This window comes from Equus quagga, chromosome 10, assembly GCF_021613505.1.
Source record: "Equus quagga isolate Etosha38 chromosome 10, UCLA_HA_Equagga_1.0, whole genome shotgun sequence".
In the NCBI taxonomy this organism is placed as follows: domain Eukaryota; kingdom Metazoa; phylum Chordata; class Mammalia; order Perissodactyla; family Equidae; genus Equus; species Equus quagga.
In genome coordinates, this window is record NC_060276.1 from 91,885,994 (window position 1) to 91,905,035 (window position 19,042).

The 19,042-nt window shown below is 40.3% G+C and overlaps 1 protein-coding gene across 1 annotated transcript in view; it reads right to left on the reverse strand.

Annotated features, from left to right (window-relative positions):
• The window catches only part of OTC (ornithine transcarbamylase), a 59,670-nt gene that overhangs the window by 19,825 nt on the left and 20,803 nt on the right, over positions 1-19,042 (reverse strand). The window contains exon 4 of the mRNA XM_046673892.1: positions 15,465-15,552. Within this exon, the coding sequence (XP_046529848.1) occupies positions 15,465-15,552 (88 nt within the window). The remainder of the gene's footprint in view (positions 1-15,464; positions 15,553-19,042) is intronic.

Genomic DNA, 19,042 nt, shown 5'->3' on the forward strand with positions numbered 1-19,042 from the left:
GATTTCCAGATTTCATGGATCAGGAAAATTTCCAAAAACATGTGGAGATCAACATAAGATTCCCAACTTTTTGTTGAACAAATTAAGGGCATGAGAAACAAGCAAATAAATACATATAATACATTAATATCTTTATTTAATGAAAGAAAGGACATTTTAACACCAGAAAAGGTGTGAAAGACCTAATCTCAGAGAATGATCCTTGAAATGGAATTAATTTAGCTTTATGAAATTCACTCTATTGTCTTTATTTTTCTTATTTTACCACTTCTGCTGAAAAGTTTTCATGGCAGGGCAACAGTGGAGAGTCAAGATTTGGGAACCAGTGCTCTGAGCTATCTACGCACATTGTATATTATAGCGTGCAAGAGGTGAAGAAGAGAGTCACGTTAGATTTTCTCTTACAAAACAGGTGATGTTTGATGGTTGACTGAGAGGGGTTTTCAAATTTTGCTGCACACGAAAGTCACCTGGGGAGTTTTAAAAACTCTTGCTGCCTACGCCATGATCTCTAACAATTACATCAGAAAAATAGAATCTTTACAGGTGGGACTTAGGGATCAGTAATTTTAAAAACTTTCCAGGAGATTCCAATGTGCAGCCAAGGTTGAGAACCAAAGCTAGCACCTCGCTCCTCAGATCAACAGCATCAGCATCACCTGGGAGCTTGTTAGAACTCCACAATCACAGGTCCCACCTGTATTTTCTGAATCAGAGTCTGCTTTTTTTTTTAGGAAGATTAGCTCTGAGCTAACATCTGCCACGAATCCTCCTCTTTTTGCTGAGGAAGCCTGGCCCTGAGCTAACATCTGTGCCCATCTTCCTCTACTTTATATGTGGGATGCCTGCCACAGCATGGCTTGCCAAGTGGTGTGTAGGTCTGCACCCAGGATCTGAACCGGCGAACCCCAGGACGCTGAAGCGGAACGTGCAAACTTGATCACTGCACCACTGGGCAGGCCCCAAAATCTGCATTTTTAACAAGGTTGCCAGGTGATCTATTTGCCTATTAAAGCTTGAGAGTCCTAATAAAGAGAGAATTGAGGCCACCATATTTTTGAAAGCACCATCCATTCTTTTCTGAGCACCCTAACCAGGCCAAAAAAAGAAAGAAAATCAAGAGACGGCAGCCCACAAGGAGGACCTTGTCCACGATGTCATTGGCAGGGAGTGCTTTCTAGTTCAATTGAAGGAAAAAGGCACCACAAATCTGAGAAATGAATAATAAGGCCCCCTCATTAGAGTGAGCAGCTCCCCTGCCCTGTCTGATGCCCTAAGGCAATGGTTCCCAGACTTGAGTGTGTATCACAGCTAAGTGAAAAACCAATAAACTGCAGAGGCCCAGGCTCCTGAAATAGGGTTGAATCTGCGTCATTGTATTTTCACCGCGTTTTCCAAGTAGCTCAGATAACTTTCCAAAGTTTGAAAACCACCGTCCTAAGGCATAGGCTATCATGTTGAAAGAATTTTAAATCTTCTCCCCTTTCTTCAAGATCTTAATACAAGTTCCATTCCCCGTACAGATATACGGATGCTTCATACTACAGAATGCAGGATTTTAACTCTATCACAGGAAAGTAACTTAGATGGAGGTTTTTGTTGCTAGTGCTGTTGAGTCGATTCCAGCTCCTAGCTACACTGTGTACAGCAGACAAGAACCCTGCCGGGTCCTTTTGCCCCATCCTCTGACCTTCTGGTGCTGTATCAGACAATGCTCTGCTGCTATTCACAGGGTTTTCACGGCTAATTTTTTGGGAAGCGGGTGGCCAAGTCCTTGTTCCTAGTCTTAGTCTGGAAGCTCTGCTGAAACCTGTCCACTATGGGTGACCCTGCTGGTATTTGAAATACTAGTGGCATAGCTTTCAGCAACACACAGCTGCCACAGTACGACAACTAACAGACAGGTGGTGTGGTTCCCTGACCAGGAAACAACACCAGGCCATGGCACTGAGAGCACTGAATCTTAACCACTAGATCACCAGGGCTGGCTTAGATGGAGGTAGATATCCCAATAAGGTCTAGAATTATAATCAATTATCAATTCCCTATTTCAGGAGAATTGGTTAATTTTATGATACCAAAAATCCTATGAGAGAGAGGTAGAGGGGTTTGACCCCAAAGGACTTCTTTAAATATGTATCATTTCCTAAAGTTTGTACAGATAGGATAAAAAACCTAGATTAACCATTGCAGTTGGCCTTCTGGAATCTCATAGTCAGAAAAACAGATTTGACTTCTATTGTACCCTCTCAAATAATTTTAGGGAGCCAGGACAATGCGCTGCCAACTTTGTAGGGTTTTCGTGAACTTTACAACGTGTTGTTGAATTTTACTAGATTTCGTGTGTATCACATGTAAATGTTATCTTAACCTCATCGATGAGGAAGCCAAGGCCTTTGAAAACCTTGAAGAAATTAGAGCAAAGTTAGGAGAGAATAAAGAAAGATAAAGCTGAAAGAGGGAAACACTAGGGGAATGAATGGAGAAGTCAATGCCCTATACACACGAGTATCTCAAAAAGATTGAAAAAGGGCAATTGCTGAGGTTCCCTCCCTTGAACAATCCCGAGAGCTCTCGAAGCAAAGCAGTCAAAAGGCAAGCGTACATTTACTTGCCCTGTTTACAATGTGGAGCTGGTACCCCTGAACCTCTATGGTGTAACCTCATGGAACAGTGCCTGGTCTTCTCCACTGAGGTTGCCCAGCATCTAGTAGAACAGAGGTTCTCAGCCTTGGCTGCACATTAGTATCACCTATGGAGCTGTAACAAATCCTGATGCCATATTCTGCCCTTTGGAAGGTTAAATTAGAAGCTATGGTGGGGGATCCCCATCCATATTTTTAAAGCTCCCCAAGTTATTCCAATATGAAGACAAGGCTGAGGACCACTGTCCTAGAAAATAGAGAGAGAGAAGAGGTGGGAGGGGAGTGAGATACTCTGCTGCTGGGTGGAACAATGGATCAATGTAGGGGAGGAAAGTCTCAGTATTTGTTGGAATCCCATCCTCTAAGAAAAGTTGGGATAACAATATGACATGTTATACTGGGAAAAACGAGCTCTTATCCACTTCTAAAGGAATCATTTTCCTTTCAGCTCAGTCACTATCAAGAGCAGTCCCATGGCAGCAGCAGTAGCTATAATCCATCCCCTCCCAACACTTGTAAGCATCCTTAGTGCCCATATTTTGATCTTAATATTGTTCTATACAAAAAGGAAACTGGAAACCATTAGAGGAGAGTCAATTCCATGCCCTTGGGCAGGGTAAAAGCAATCTAGGTCTGTAACACCCCGGTGTTGCCAGGAAGCAAAAGTGCTTTTAAGAATGGCAGGGGCAGTGCTAAAAGGAAAAAAAAAAACAACTTAAAGGAGCTCCTATTTGTCAAGTTGTGATGATTTATAGTAATCAAAATCATTAAATTAAACAAGTTGTGTTTGTACAAGGCCATGATGCTTGTAAAAGAAGAGTTAATATAAAGAAAATGTACAAAAATATGATTGTGATGTCAAAGAAGAATGACTATTACCAGTACATTGAAATTTATTTACTTAAGTAAGAAAGTGTTTATATATAACTATAGATACAGATCGAAATTTTGTGGGTTTTTGTTAAATACATTCCTGTTCATAAAGTACAGGCATGTACCACTTTTCATGTGTTTAAACCACAAAGAATTAACATAACTTATAAGCCAAATATCCTAGAAGTAGCAGGAACTATAATATAAATGGAGTGGACAGGCCTCATCAGCTTTCATGGTCTCATATAAGGTGAAGTCGAGGAGGAGTCCAGCAGTGAACTAGCCCCAGTTGCCACACACGGTTTCCAATTAGAAAAACAAGACAACCATTTATTCCAAAATAATAACATAGCTACCTGTCCTGAAGAAGAAATCTAAGTTTTCAGATTCACTTTCCTGTCTCTCTGGGAATGAAACCCAGCACTTGATAATCCAACTAATTATAAAACAATGCCAAGAAGAAAGTCATGTATTTTAAAATCTTGAAATCAGGCCAGGTTAATACACCATGAAAATATTACAATGGATCTTGTACTCCTAAGATTAAAAACAAACAAATAAAACTTAAAGAACACTTCATGTTTTAATTTCCTTAAAATATCAGAATTTATATGAAAAACAGAAATAAAGTTGATATGGTAGACAGAATAATGCCCCCCAAAAGATATCCATGTCCTAATATCCAGAAGCTATGAATACGTTACATTACGTGGCAAAAGGAATTTTTCACATATGATTAAATTAAGCATCTTGAAATAGGCATATTATCCTGGGGTGAGCCTGACGTAATTACAAGAATCCTTATAAGAGAGAGGCAGGAAGTCAGAAATGAGAGAAGATGCTAGCTATGCTGCTGGCTTTGAAGATGTAGGAAGGGAACCCTGAGCCAAAGGATATAGGCAGCCTCTGGAAGCTGAAAAGGGCAAGGAATTGGGTTGTACCCTGGAGCCTCCAGAAGGAACACACCCTGTGGACTCATTTTAGACCTCTGACATCCACAAGTGTGAGATAATGAATTTGCGTTGTCACTAAATTTGTGGTAATTTGTTAAAGCAGCAATAGAAAACCAATATAGACCCCGTGATAAAAAGTGAGACGATGTGATAAAAATATATTCAGCCTAGTGGCCAGCAGCTGTAATTCATCCTGAATTTAGCAACCGTTCCCATAACTCAACCAAAATTAAATGGTCAGCAATCCAATTAACCCGAATTCCTAGCCTCCTGAGATGATATCTTTTTTTCTTTCCAGTCTGGTGGAATTACTACATAAACCCTGAAAAGGTATAAAAATGGCCTCTTGTCGAATTCCTGACAACCCAGCAATGTACAGAAGTTAAATCCCAGGACCAGGTAAGGATAAGAATAAAACTAGGGATAAGAATGTGAAACCAAAGTAAATCTATGGTATGAACAGCATCGTGCCCAGTTTTGTTGTTAAAATATTAAACAGCTGTGTATCAGTGTGCTATTTTATGTGTATCTTTTCCATCTTAAAATGTTTAGAGCGTTCAAGGAAATCGGAAATGCTAATGCTAGGCTTGTGATTACCTTAAATGTTTAAAAGCATTTGATTAAGTTTGCAATCAATGTTTAAGCGGTTGAGGAGACTTGTTTTGTTCATTTGATATGCATTTGATTTATTGGCTGTATAAGTAGTATGTGAATATTTAAAGCAATCGTTCTGAAACTTGAACACGCATCAGAATCACCCGGAGGGCTTGTAAAACACAGCCAGTTGTGTTTCTGATCCAATAGGTCTGGGCTGGGGCCCCAAAGAATTTGCATTGCTAACAGTTCCCAGGTACTGTTTATGCTGCTGGCTTGGAAATCACACTTTGAGACCCACTGAAGAATGTTTGCTATTTTATGTTTAAATATACGCTAAATGTCTGATAAATTCATAAGATTAATATATTGGACTGTAAACAAAGTACAAAGAGTAGGAAATATTTCTATAGGCACAAAAAGCCCCTTGGACATTAAAGCATCTACAGGCTAAAGGGAAGACAACAAAGCTTGATAGAAATGCCGCTTCAATCCTTCAGCCACAAAAGCCAAAGGTGAAGTGGAATCAATGATATGGGGGAAGAAGAGCAGCTCCCAGGTCGTTTTCACACTGGAACCACTTGAGGAAACAAAAAGATATTAAAGACTTTTAAATGGACAATTAGTTCATATTATTTTGTCAATGATGTTGCTTTCTACTTTATGTTTAAAGTTGCTGTAAATCTTAGAGAAATCTCCATTCTTACTTTTCCTCTTCTAGGCTCCTAAAAACCTTTTTAAGAAAAACCTTTTCACTGGCAAACTTGTAACTAGAGCTGGACTTATAGGCCCATTAGCAGTAAACTGGGCTTTGTATAGCTCTCCATCAATTTAAAACCCCAGCTTTAAACACTGTAAGAGCTTTGTTGTATGTGCTGCAAATGAAAGGTTGACAAGTTAAAAATACTCTCTGGCTGTGTAATGACTTTTCATTTTGGTTTCTTTTCATTTCCATTGAATATATAAGAGTTCTGGTTGCCTTCTGGTGGATTCCTGAGGCTTTGCAGACAATCTTAGGCATCTGTCAACAATGGTGGAAAAACAGCTTTTGCAAAATTCAGATTACCTACATTTAAAGTTTCTCACACATATCAGTTTCTTCTGGATATTTAATAGCCAATATTAGGATTTTTAAAAATAATTAACAAGTTAAAATATTCATTCAACATGATTTTGCCTAAATGTTTAAAACGTGGTCTATTTTTCCCTGTCATCTCTTTTTGTACGGTTTAGAAAAAGGAGAAGCATGGCATAGGACTTTAAATGGAAAGATGGTTCGGGAGATAAAATGTTAACACTGATTATTTCTGGATGACAGCAGTATTGGTGATTCTATCTATTTTTTAAATCTCTTTTAGTATTTCCTAGCGTTTTCCACCAAAAGGAGTATTACTGTAATAACCTGAAAAAGTCGCATCATTCAAAAAAGGAAATTTCTCCCAAACCTTATTTAGAAAGTAATTGAAAATGAACTAGGGCTTTTCAGAGCAACGGCTAATTCTTGGTGTTGGTAAAGAAGTGTGCAAGATGAGCCTGGAACATCTTGCCATATCAAAAAGCAAGGGAGTTATCAAAGACTAATAGAGTTATGTCAAAATGACCCAGTAGCCAACTTGAAGACAGATCACATTGGCCAAATATGGGACAATTTGAGCATCAATAAGAATAATAACTTCAGTGAATTGAAATCTTCAAATATATTAAAATACATGAGTTTCTAAAGATCCTGAAAAACAGAAGAACTTTGAGAAGTGTCGTAGCAAGACCAATTTCAACTCAATTTCAAAGAGAACTTTCCGTTAGTTTGTATAAACTCTCACCAGAACAGTCAGGCTGTATAAAAATGGAACAAGATAGCTCAGTATGGAAAGAGTGTCCTGATACTGGATACTCTCACACAGGCTCAAGGATGATTTTGAAAGAATAGTGTAGGGGAGGCAGGAAAAGGATGGTTGATCTAAATAACCCATAAAGACTTTTCTAACCTTGAGTTTCTATCATTCTTTGATATTTTTTCCTTTGGTATAAGATCAAAATTTGTTTAGGAATTAACCAAAACACTCAGAAGGCCAAAACAAAACAAAAAACCCCATAAGCAAAGTTCCCCATGGCCCCAGGAAGGCCTGATGCAGAGTCTGCGTAGTTGGGTGGACAGATATCCCTGCCCCCCCCCCCCCAAAGAAGGCACCAACGGTGCGCCGGACCAGATCTTAAGAGCAAGCATGGATATTGACGAGACGGACAATCACACGGCAATGCTGATGCTTAGAAGGAGTTGAGTTGTTCCTAAACTATTGGAATATAGTGAACACGTTCCAAAAGCCAAAGGTAAACAGAAATTGTATTCTCTTAGGGTCCTGCCATGCATTTTTCCTTTTGTCCTCATCCTGCCTTGAATCAGACTATGTGCCCTCTAAATTCCAGTTTGTTATCAATGATGTCTCCTATCGGTTGAATAGCTGACTGGAAAAAGTGGGAGGGATTTTTGGCTATGCGTAATGACACCACTGAGAACCCTGTAATCATTAAAAAATGGACATTTCCTGTTTTTGTGTTTTTATTGAAGCAAGCCAAGGCCTTAGAGGAGACAGATTTTATCCCCAATGTCAATTACTCAAGGAATAAACTTGCTGACTGAGTCTCCCCCCAGGAAGGAGAATATTCCAGTACTCTGGTATCTCCATCCAGGTTATAATTTTAGTTATATCAATATAAGAATGGTGAGGAAACAAGATAACACCTTCAGCAAACCTTGATGGGCTCCTCTCAAGTGGGCTTGTGTTGGAAGAAGCCCAGAGATGTTGAATGAAATTGCCATATGCGATTTATTCACAAAGGCTTCTATAATGGTTGGATTATTTTGATTTAGATGTTAGTTCCCAGTTTTGAGGACTCCAGAGATCAATGGGTAGGGCATAATGGTATTCAAAATGACCTCTTCAAAATGTGCTGTAGGAATTGCAATGATAGGTCAGTGTATGCTGACTAGGAGACCACAGAGATGGCCAGAATGGGGTCAGAGCTTGTCCTAAGATTGAGTTAGGCCATAACTTGATTTAATCAACATTACTTGAGTTTCTTCTGGGTGCCTGTCCTTTACAAGCATTATGTCATTTATCCTCATATAATTCATTGAGACAAGTATTCACATCTCCATTTTACGGCTGAGGAACCTGGGACTCAGAAGCAACTGGTCCAAACCACAGGGCCAAAGTGGTCTAAGCTGTGACTTGTACTGAGGCCCAACCCTGCTGCGAAGCCCCTGCTCTTTACACTCTGGCAAAATGCCTCTGACCTATGCATATATCACAGCTCATGCTGCAAAGGACTGGCTTTTGTTATCATTTATGCAACGACATACAACTGCCATGCCTGCTAGCTTCTTGGTGACCTCTGTAAAGATTCATGGGGATATCATATTTCCTATTAGACACCAATTTATAAGTACCTAATTAGGTATATATTTCCAATTAGATGCCAATATTTTAAAACATTTTACTAAGAAACCTAAGAAAGATTGCCCTTTTTTGGTCTTAATATCATTGGTATAAATACCTTAATAACAGTATTCTAGCTTTTTAAACCATTCCTTTCAATATGACAATGGTTCACTCCTTCTCTTGAGGACTGTGTCTCATCCACAAATCCCTCTATAGCTTCCATTATTTGAGCTATCAGAATGGCAATGATTTGAAGCCCTTCCATGATGCTGCAGGAGCATGTGGATATAAGGTTGTGTAGTGGTTTGAATGGTGTCCCCCAAATTCATGTCTACCTGAAAACTCAGAATGTGACCTTATTTAAGAGAAGGGTCTTAGCAGATGTAATTAGTTAGAATGAAGTCATACTGGAGTAGGATGGGCCCTAAATCCAATGACTAATGTCCTCATAAGAAGAGGAGAGGATACACAGAGACATACAGAGAAGAAGCCCAGGTGAAGATGGAGGCAGAGTTTGAAGTGATGCAGCTACAAGCCAAGGAATGCCAAGGATTGCTGAGAGGCACCAGAAGCTGGGAAGAGGCAAGGAAGGATTCTTCCTTAGAGCCTTCAAAGGGAGCGTGGCCCTGCTGACACATTGATTTTGGACTTTTAGCCTCCAGAACTGTGAGAGAATAAATCTGTTGTCTTAACCCCCAAGTTTGCGGTAATTTGTATACGGCAGCCTTAAGAAACTAATACAGTGGTTTAGGCTGATTTTCCTTTCTACTAGTTTTATATTGGCAGAACACACTTTGGCAATCACTACCATAAGTACATTACATCTATAGGGAAAGTAATTAGAGTAGAACAACGTTACATTACTTGGTTTTATATGGAGCCTTTCATACACATGGTTCCTGAAGCTGCATTGCTAAGTACTGTATTAAAGTGAAAATGACTGTGAAGCTATTATGTACCTTTCAATAGTGGACTCAGAGCATTAGGCATGAACAGCTGTCATTATGGAAGAAACAGAAAGCTTTGAACCTGGAGTGATAATGTCCCACTGCTGTTGCTAAGTTCCATCCAATTTTAAACTTCCAAAGAATTAGTGATCTAAGTCATGCTAAGGTGTCACTTCTGGTGTCACAACTAAAAGGACAAGCCCAGAGCAAGGAAAAAACTAGAATATCCAACTCTAAACCCTAGTAGAGCACCAGACATTTGACAGAGAAAACACCCTCAAATCTGAAGCAAATTTCACTGAGTATATATGTATATGTTCTGTGTTTTCTGATATGGTAGGGGGCAGAAAAGAGTTGCTAAGAGAGACTTCTCAGAAGAAGGATGTGAGCAATGGTTTCTTCTATCTGGTGGGAGCCTGGCCATGTAGGGATTGACACTGAACTGAGGAAACAACTCAAATCCTCCCATGGGTACAGGATATGCTCCTTCACCAGTTAGAGTGTATGTAGGTTAAGGGCATTTAGCAAAATTCAGAAGAGAGATGGGAGCCCAGTTGTGCAGAGAAGAGTTAACACAGCAGTATTGAGATGGCTGTCTTCGAAAGGCCTGCTTACAAGCCCTTGGCTGGCAACCAGGAACTGAGACTTTGGGAGGGCTCCCACCATTCCTAAAACTAATACGGGTGGCCCACTGTGCCTAACTTGTTCGTATAAGCACTATGGATTATGCTGAACACCTGCCATTCTTCTGGAAGTCTGGAATTTGGGTATGTGCCAGGCAGAGGGTACCAAAGTGACCAGCCCCCAATAAAAACCCTCAGCACTGAGTCTCTAATGAGCTTCTCTGGCAGACAACATTTCATGTGTGTTGTCACAACTCATTGCTGGGGGAATTAAATGTGTCCTGTGTGACCCCACCGGGAGAGGACTCTTGGAAGCTCGTGCCTGGTCTCCCCTCGACTAGGCCCCGTGTGCATTTTCTCTGTGCTGGTTTTGGTTTGTGTCCTTTTTTGTGATAAATCTTAGCTGTGAATACAACTACATGCTGAGTCCTGTGAGTGCTAAGGCGTCATCAAACCTGGGGATGATCTTGGGGACTGCAGACCCCCAGCTCCTCCACAATCTCAGCTGACAGCTCCACCTCAGGGCTCCCCTTCACTCCCCACTAGCACCCTCAGATTACACACCACTCAACTCAGAATTAGCTAAGGAGAACTCACCCAAATATTTTGAAGCGTGAACGGGCTTTATTATTGTAAACAAGAAAGAAAAGAGCGATACATTTTATTTTGAATGTGTATTTAGGTTTTTTACTCCCTGATCTGATTTTATTTTTCCTTCCTTTGGTGGCTGAGACAGGACCAATTTGTAAGGGTACTTTTTTTTAATTTTCAGATTTAAAATATGTTTATTTGCAGATTTTAAAACATTGCTGGCTTTCCTTCTGTTTCTGAATACATCAAGCTTGTTCTTGCCTTAAGCTTTTATCCAGCAGTTTTTTTCTGTCTGCAATGCTCTTCCCACAGCTTTGCATAGCGGGCTCTGTCCTCAATGAGTTCTTAACTGTCACCTCCTCAGAGAGGCCTTCCCTGACCACCGATCTAAGGTAGCCCCCGCCCCACACCCCCACAGATCACCCTGCTTTAGCATCCTCATAGCACTTATTTTAACCTGCTATCCTATTTATGCTTTATTCATTTGTTTGGTGTAAGCTTCCTCCCTCCAGAGTATAATTTCCACTTGAACGAGGAGTTTGTTTGATTGGATCAGCATTTGTTATCAGTGCTAAAACAATTCCTGGAAGAAAAACTAGGCATTCAAGAAATAGTTTTGAATAAATGAATAATTAAATCATTTGAATAAATAAGTGACACTTTGGAAATTGCGTGTAACAGCTTTCGGGAGACTGGTCTAATTTTGATTTTTTTCAGTGTGAATGTTGCCACATCCACTGTGTTTCCCCTCGGGTTCTCTTCCACCAATGTGCAGTCACGTTTTTATCCCACCAGGCCCCCAAAGCAGCCAGAAAGGCAGATGGAGAATCCACGCCGTCAATCAGCGTCAGGTGCGCACTATTCTCTTGATTTGAAAGGGCCAGCAATGTCATTTAAACATCATCCAATCTCTTCGCATCTTACAAAGTTTAACTTCTACAAAAAGCAAGGAGGCAATTGCTCTGGAATGTACGGTGCCTATCGGCAGGGTAGATGTCATTAAGATTCACTTCCTTGCTTCTCCTGTTCAATTGCTTCTGTGAAAAGCAGTGGATTTCTCTTCTTCAATTTAGATTTCTTGAATTTCTGAACCTCTGCCATATCTTGTTTGTCAGACATTTTGGCAGACTAAGTAGTAATGGGGTGCACAGAAGAAAGTCAGATTTCCACAGTAGCTACTCTACCCCCCTTTCTGACATCCCTCATCTCCCATGCCAGCCTCTTCTGATATCACAGTATCCTTATTTTCCTTGTAGCTTGATGATTTCCTCCTGCCCCTCCCTAACTGCACCTGTCCTCAAGGTTTAACCTTCTGCAATTCTCCCCCAGTGACACCGTGGAGCTCATTTTCTACCACTGAGTTTGTACTTCTGTTTCTCCAGCTCTCAACTTCACTCAAGGTCTTTGTCTCCGATGCCTTGTGGTCATTTGTCTTTGGAGATTCAACCTTTAATGCAATATGTCCAATTCCTGATCTATCACCTTCTTCTCAAAGCAGAAACTCCTTTCATTTTCCTGCTTGTGCTAATATATACATGTATATTTTAAGAATGACAAATCTGAAATCATTTTGCCTCCACTATCAATTTATGCTTCACAATTAGTTATTGTGAAACCATATAAATGTCTTATTAGCTGTCCCTTCTTTACCATTTCCTTCACTATGACACTAGCCTAGACTGACAGCACAACAGCACAGGATTACTATACAACCTCCCAACTTGGGGTCTCTCAAAGTGTGGTCCAGCCACTCTTGAAGCAAAGTCATTTGGGTTTCTTGTTAAAATATAGATTCCCAGGCACCATTTGAACCCTAACCTGCAGAATTGGAATTTCTGAGTGTGGAACCCAGAATTCCGCATTTTAACAAGTTCCCCAACATAATTCTCTTACTAGTTTTAGAGCCCTTGAAATTAATCTGTCTACCTCCTATTTCTACCCTGGTCCAAATTACTCTGTATCTGTCTACATATGGTTTACATTGGGACACACTTCTGTTTAATGACTACAACTTTATATCTAATACCTTTGCATGCCTTTGAGAGTATAAAGTAGATCTTAAGGATCAGAACTCCCTCCCTGTATAGAAAAGGAAACTAAGATTCAGAGACATTTCACCTACGGAGGTCACAGAGTAGGTAAGTGGCAAAGCTTGAACTAGATCTCAAGTCTCATGACTTCCAAGCTGTACAGAAAAGACACAGCAGGCTTGACTTTGAAAGTTCTGCTTGTAAAGTTGGCCCTTGGATGGCATCTGGAAACATCTATTTGGGGAGGGGTTCCGCCATTCCCAGGACTTATAAAAGTGGCTCACTGAGTCTAAAATGTTTTTACAAACAATATGGTTTAAAATGAACACCAGCTTTCCTCCTGGGAGTCTGGAATTTGGGTACATATCAGGCAGAGGATGCTATGTGACTGTCCCCCAATATAAACCCTGGGCACTGAGTCTCTAAGGAGCTTCCCTGATTGACAGCTTTTCACATGTGTTGTCACAACCTGTTACCAAGGGAATTAAGTGTGTCCTGAGTGACTCCACTAGGAGAAGACTCTTGGAAGCTTGTACCCAGTTTCCCTTAGACTTCACCACATATGCCTTTTCCCTTTGTTGATTTGTGTGGATTGGTTCCTTTCACTGTTATAAATCATAGCCTTGAGTATGATTATATGCTGAGTCCTGTGAAACCTCCTGGTGAGTCATCAAACATGGGGGTGGTCTTGGGGAGCTTGTAACACACGAGCCAATACTTTCCATAACTTATTTCACTTTCTCTCTCATGAACTATATAGAAGAGGCAGTAGGGGTAGTCAAAACTGCATGGTCTTTAAAAAAAAAGCATGATTTAAACCCTAACTTAGGTGCTAAGCTCCATTAATTCTCTGAGTCAAGGTTACATTGTCTATAAAATTGGGCCAATAATATTTACTTTGTAAGATTTTTACAATGATTTAGCAGTAATAGTACAAGAGGTCCATAGTATACACCTTTTAAGGAGGAGCTTAAATCTTTTTTTGGATAAGAATGAATGATCAGAAGTAATTCTATAGATCCAATTTTATGTATCCATGTAGCAATGGAACAAATTATATGGACTAAGAGGTCCCAATCACGTTAGAGCTTCTGAGCAGATTGTTTTTCTCGGGATCTGTGTAGAGTTCTTGTAACTAAGAACTTGCAGTGGGAATTGTTGTCTGGAGAGTAAGCACAGAAAAAAATATGTTTACACTCGTCTTCAGCTTTCAGTCTAGGCTTGACTATTTGTCTCTTGCTTTTGGGGTCCTGCCCACTCCACTGATTTCTAGGCCCTCACCTCTTTCTGGCTGCCAATCTGCACTTCTTAACTCTTGATTGGATGCCCAGCTGTTCCTCCAACTGTACCCTTTTCCAACCACTAGTTCACACACGACGCATTCACCATCATTCACTTGGTCCTATATGGAGGATCCCCGCTGAAATTTCTCTCCTGGCTATGCCCCTGGCTTCATCCCTTAACCAGATTATAATATCTGCTCTTGAATAAAGTATATTTCACTTTTGTGGAAGCAGAATTATTAGGCAAATATAATTCCAGTCAGTGGCAGCATATTTGGAAGGAAAACTCATTTATGTTTGTTTATTCTTTCTGTCCCTCACGTCTAGAAGATGAACACAACACTTTTTCTTAGTATTAACATTGTCCCATCTGAAATAATGTAACTAAGTGTTTAAAAATGAGTTATTTGAAATCTCTTCAGCAATTCAAATGAGGCAGATTCTTTAGTATATAATAGGGTAGCTGCCATGAAAAGCAGACAATGTGTGCAAAGAGTTACTTTATGGTGCATCATTTTCAGAAAAAAATCATCAGTCTTTGATATCAAGGGCAAAATATTTAACAAAGACATTTGCTCTGGATTTCTCAACCAGGCATGATACAATGGTGAGAACATTGCACGGGGAGTCAGAGGGCCTATGTTTCAGTCTTTTTCTATAGTATAGTGGTTACGAGCCTTTTCCCACCTCTACTTTCATCTAGGTAGGGGTGAGCTACCAGTACTTGCCAATGGAATGTGAGTGCAAGTAATCGTGGTACTTCTCTGCTAAAGTGGCTTGAAGGAAGTATCCCTTCTCCATGCTCTCTTCCCCTAGCTCCTGGCTGGGTGTTGACACCCAGGGTGACCTTGGAGGCCACACTTTAAAGACGATAGAGCTACTCTCATCCAGAGTCCCTGAATGGCCACGTAAATAATCAGTCCTTCCCTCTTACCAATTAGGAACGTCTGCACTATTTCGAGCCATTGAGATTTTGAGATTTTGTGTATAGTAGCTAGTATGTCCCTAATTAAGCTGTTTTACCTCTTTATGCCAATCTGTTTGGGTTGTTATAAGGATTAACTGAGTTATCACCATGACTGACAGATAACAAACGCTCAATAAACGTTAGCTGTTAATGCTATTGCCTGCTTTGATGCTAACTAGTTGTGAGTCATTGAACATATCCATTTCTCTGGCTCTCCATTTCTTCAATTGTAAAATGTAAGAGTCGTGCTTGATGATTTCCATGTTTTCCTAAGTTTGAAATTTTATAAACAGAAAGCTCTTCAATTTGTTAAGAAAAAAATTATCTTAACCCATAGAAAGTGACCAGAGGATGAGGGAGAAGCATTCAGAACATCAGATAAAGAGGGAAAGAAGGAAAACAGAGAACAGTACAAAGGACACTAAGAGAAAAAACCATATTTAAAGAGAAGCATATTTTCTTTTTGAAATTTATCCTTCAAATCTGAAAGAAGCTTAGAGAGAAGAAGATTTACAAACCGGGCTGTGTCTGTGAGACTTTCATTCACTCCCAAATGAATATCTTGTGTGGTCAGAAAACAAGGGTGTCCTCCCAGAAGTGCAAATCCTACAATAAAAGAAAGAGAAAAAAAGAACTGAAATAGGAAACAAAATGATGAGGAATTGGCACCATCTCAATTGAATAGTCAAAATCTTTAAAGCTCTCCAACCTCTTTGATGGGGAATTTCTACGCAAAGCAAAATGAGGAGCTGAGGGAAGTAGATGGAACTTTTTTGTATAAGCACTCGACTCTCCTCGGATGTGTGCCTGTTTCTCCACCCTCTTGTTCAGAACCTGGCAATAATGGAGCATTGTTCCCTTTTGGAGGCTATGCCTGGTTTCGATTCTTTAAAATATATAAGAATGTCCATGCAGGAAAATGGAAAAATAAACTATAGTGTGGGATACCATAGGTTACAATGCAATGCTAGTCAGTAATAAAAAGGAATGAACAACTAATGTACACAACATGTATGAATCTCACAAACATGAATGAAAGAAGCTGGACACAAAAGAGTAGATGATGTATAATTCCATTTATATGAAGTTCTAGAACAGGAAAAACTAACACAGAGCGGCAAAAATTGAAATAGTAGTTGCTTCTGGAGATGGTGATTGACTGGAAAGGAGCATTGGTGAACTTTCTGAGGTAATGGGAATGCTTTAAAGAACTTGATAGAGTTTGTAGGTTACATGGGTACACGTATTCTTCAACACTGATTGAGCTGTACACTTAAGATCTCTGTGTTTTACTATATACACATTATACCTTAACTTTTTTAAAAAATTGAAAATAAAGTAAGCATTGGAATGGCAGTTTTGGGTCACGAAAAGTCAGCAAAGTCAAAGGGTGGTTCTACTATTTTATTTATCCTCCAACCAAGACAAAGCTAAGCACCGCTCACATATTACCTCACCACTTTCACCCTCCACAGAATGTGAGATTACTGCGGACATCTGAGCAGATAAGGCCTCCTGCCCCACCCTCACAGCACACTCCGTTAGTCTGAGGAGGATGACACAGAGAGCAGTCTGCCCTAAGCTAAACTCTATGGGCACAAGCAGAGCCCTTTTATCACACACCCTGGGGCAAAATTATGGGAAATTGTGACATCCTACCAGAACTTTACTGTCTCATTTGAGACAGCTTCAATAGGCAGGCTTTCTTCAATACACGATGTTAAGGCAAATAAGTATAATTACAAAACTGAGACTTGTTCAAGGAATTTTGCAAACATTATTTTTTTCCTCCTTGTTGTAATATACCTAATTTATCTTTTGGGAAATTTACCACAGTCACAATTTTCTAATCCCGTATGTTTCCCATGAGAAAGGAGAAAATCATCAATTGCGTGATGCATTGTGGGAGGAGGAATTTTAGACCCATGAAGGGGAATTTGACTCAAAGTCTCATGAAACACCCCACTGAAGCCTTAATGCAATTTGAATAATGCAATTTGAATATGGATGGGCATTAAATGCTATTAAGCAATCATTTCTGTTAAGTGTGATGATATTGTAGCTATATAGGAAAATATCCTTGTTTATTTAAAATATGCATGCTGATGTATTTGGGGATAAAATGTAATTATAGCTTTAATTTACTTTAAAATGCTTCAGCAACAAAAATGAATAGATAAATCAAAGGAGAAGCATATTAACAGTTGTTAGATTGATGTAAGGGGTATTGATGTGCTCATTATGCTAATGTCTCTACTTTCTGTTTATTTGAAATCTTTCTTAATTAAAAGTAAAACTCAAAAAAAAACCCACAACAAAACAATAGTCCTCATTTCTGTTACCGCCTAAAATGAAATAATTATATTCCACCCATTTTACACTTAAAAGTGTTATCTTAAGTATTCCCAGACCAAATGGTTTTTAGCTAGAAGCCACTGTGTTCTGACTCTAGCAATGACTATTCACAGAGTGCTACGATGTGCTGGCACTTTATAAACATTCTTCCACTGAATCCTTCACTCTGACAAATAGCACAGTAGATATTATTATAAGAATTTTTAGACAGAGGTTCTGAGAGTCAAAGAGTCAAAAAAACTTGTTCAAGATTGTTTTTAAGAACCTACAGCCCTAGGGCTTGCCATAGGGGAGCCACCCCCCCCCCCCCCCCCACCGAGCCAGCTTACATTGGGATCTACAGAGACAGGACAACAGAGTGGAACTGGACTCAGTCTTCTTCATCTGGAAAATCAGGCAGTTTGCCTAGCCGTCAGATCAATTGCAGACCCGATGTGCTATGCCCCCAGGTAGAATCAGAGAACATGAAACACACTAACACCCTACTTGCCATGGGTTCTGTTCTGTAATAAACCCACTAACATATCAACACTCTACCTGCCATGGGTTCTGTAATAAAGATTCTGACTCCATTTATGATGTTTGACTGCTACCAGCTTTCAAGCCATCACTCTCCCTTCTCCTTCTGCCCTGTATCTGGGCAAGCTGATAAGAAAGTGCAGATGCTCCCTCCTTGGGCACAGCAGGAGGATCAAACTACAAGCCTGTGCTTGGGGATCCTCACCCCGGCCCCACTCCCCAACCACAACGAAAGCCCAGGCCAGTATCCTTTCCCGGCTCTCTAATGCCACTTTCAATGAGCTTAGGAGACAACCCTACTCTTCCCAGAAAGCCACATTATGTGAGGAATAAACCTTTTCATACCGTCTTAGTACATGTGTGGTGTCTTCACTGTCAAAGATCAAACCAAATTTTGGTGGGAGCCACATCTTGTTTTTGTGGAGTGACCGCAACAGGTCCTGGCCTCACAGCATTGTTCTGAAATTTACTCATTCTAAAATTATGGGGGCCGGCCCGGTGGCGCAGCAGTTAAGTTCGCAGTTCTGCTTCTCAGTAGCCCTGGGTTCGCCGGTTTGGATCCCAGGTGTGGACATGGCGCCTCTTGGCATGCCATGCTGTGGTAAGCATCCCGCATATAAAGTAGAGGAAGATGGGCACAGATGTTTGCTCAGGGCCAGGGTTCCTCAGCAAAAAGAGGAAGCTTGGCAATAGTTAGCTCAGGGCTAATCTTCCTCAAAATAAATCAATCAATCAATCAATCAATAAATAAATAAAAATTATGCACCTGGTGCTGTTCTAGGCACTGGGAAAGGCATTATAAACAACAAGGTACAAGTCCCTGCTTACACAGAACTTACACTCTAGTCAGGAGAGACAGATAATGAACTGAATGAGTAAATTAAGTATCTTGTGTATTAGATGTTGTTAAGTGTCATAAGAAAAATAAAGCAGGGAGGGCGGATAGGGAGTGTAAGGAATAGGAGCTGTTGCTTTAACTTGGTCAGGGAAGCCACACTGAGACATACTGGGCAGTGGGAAGCGCTTGTTCTGAGGTCCTGAGGAAGGGTCATGACTGGTGGGGACAAGGAGGTTGCTATGGAAGGTACAGAGTGTGTGAGGAGGAAAGTACTAGAAGGTGAGGCTGCAGAAGGAAGGTGGGGAGTGAGCAACAACTTTGACTTTTGTCTGAGTAGGATGGGAAGCCATTGGAGGGTTGGAGCAGAGGAGTGACATGATTGGA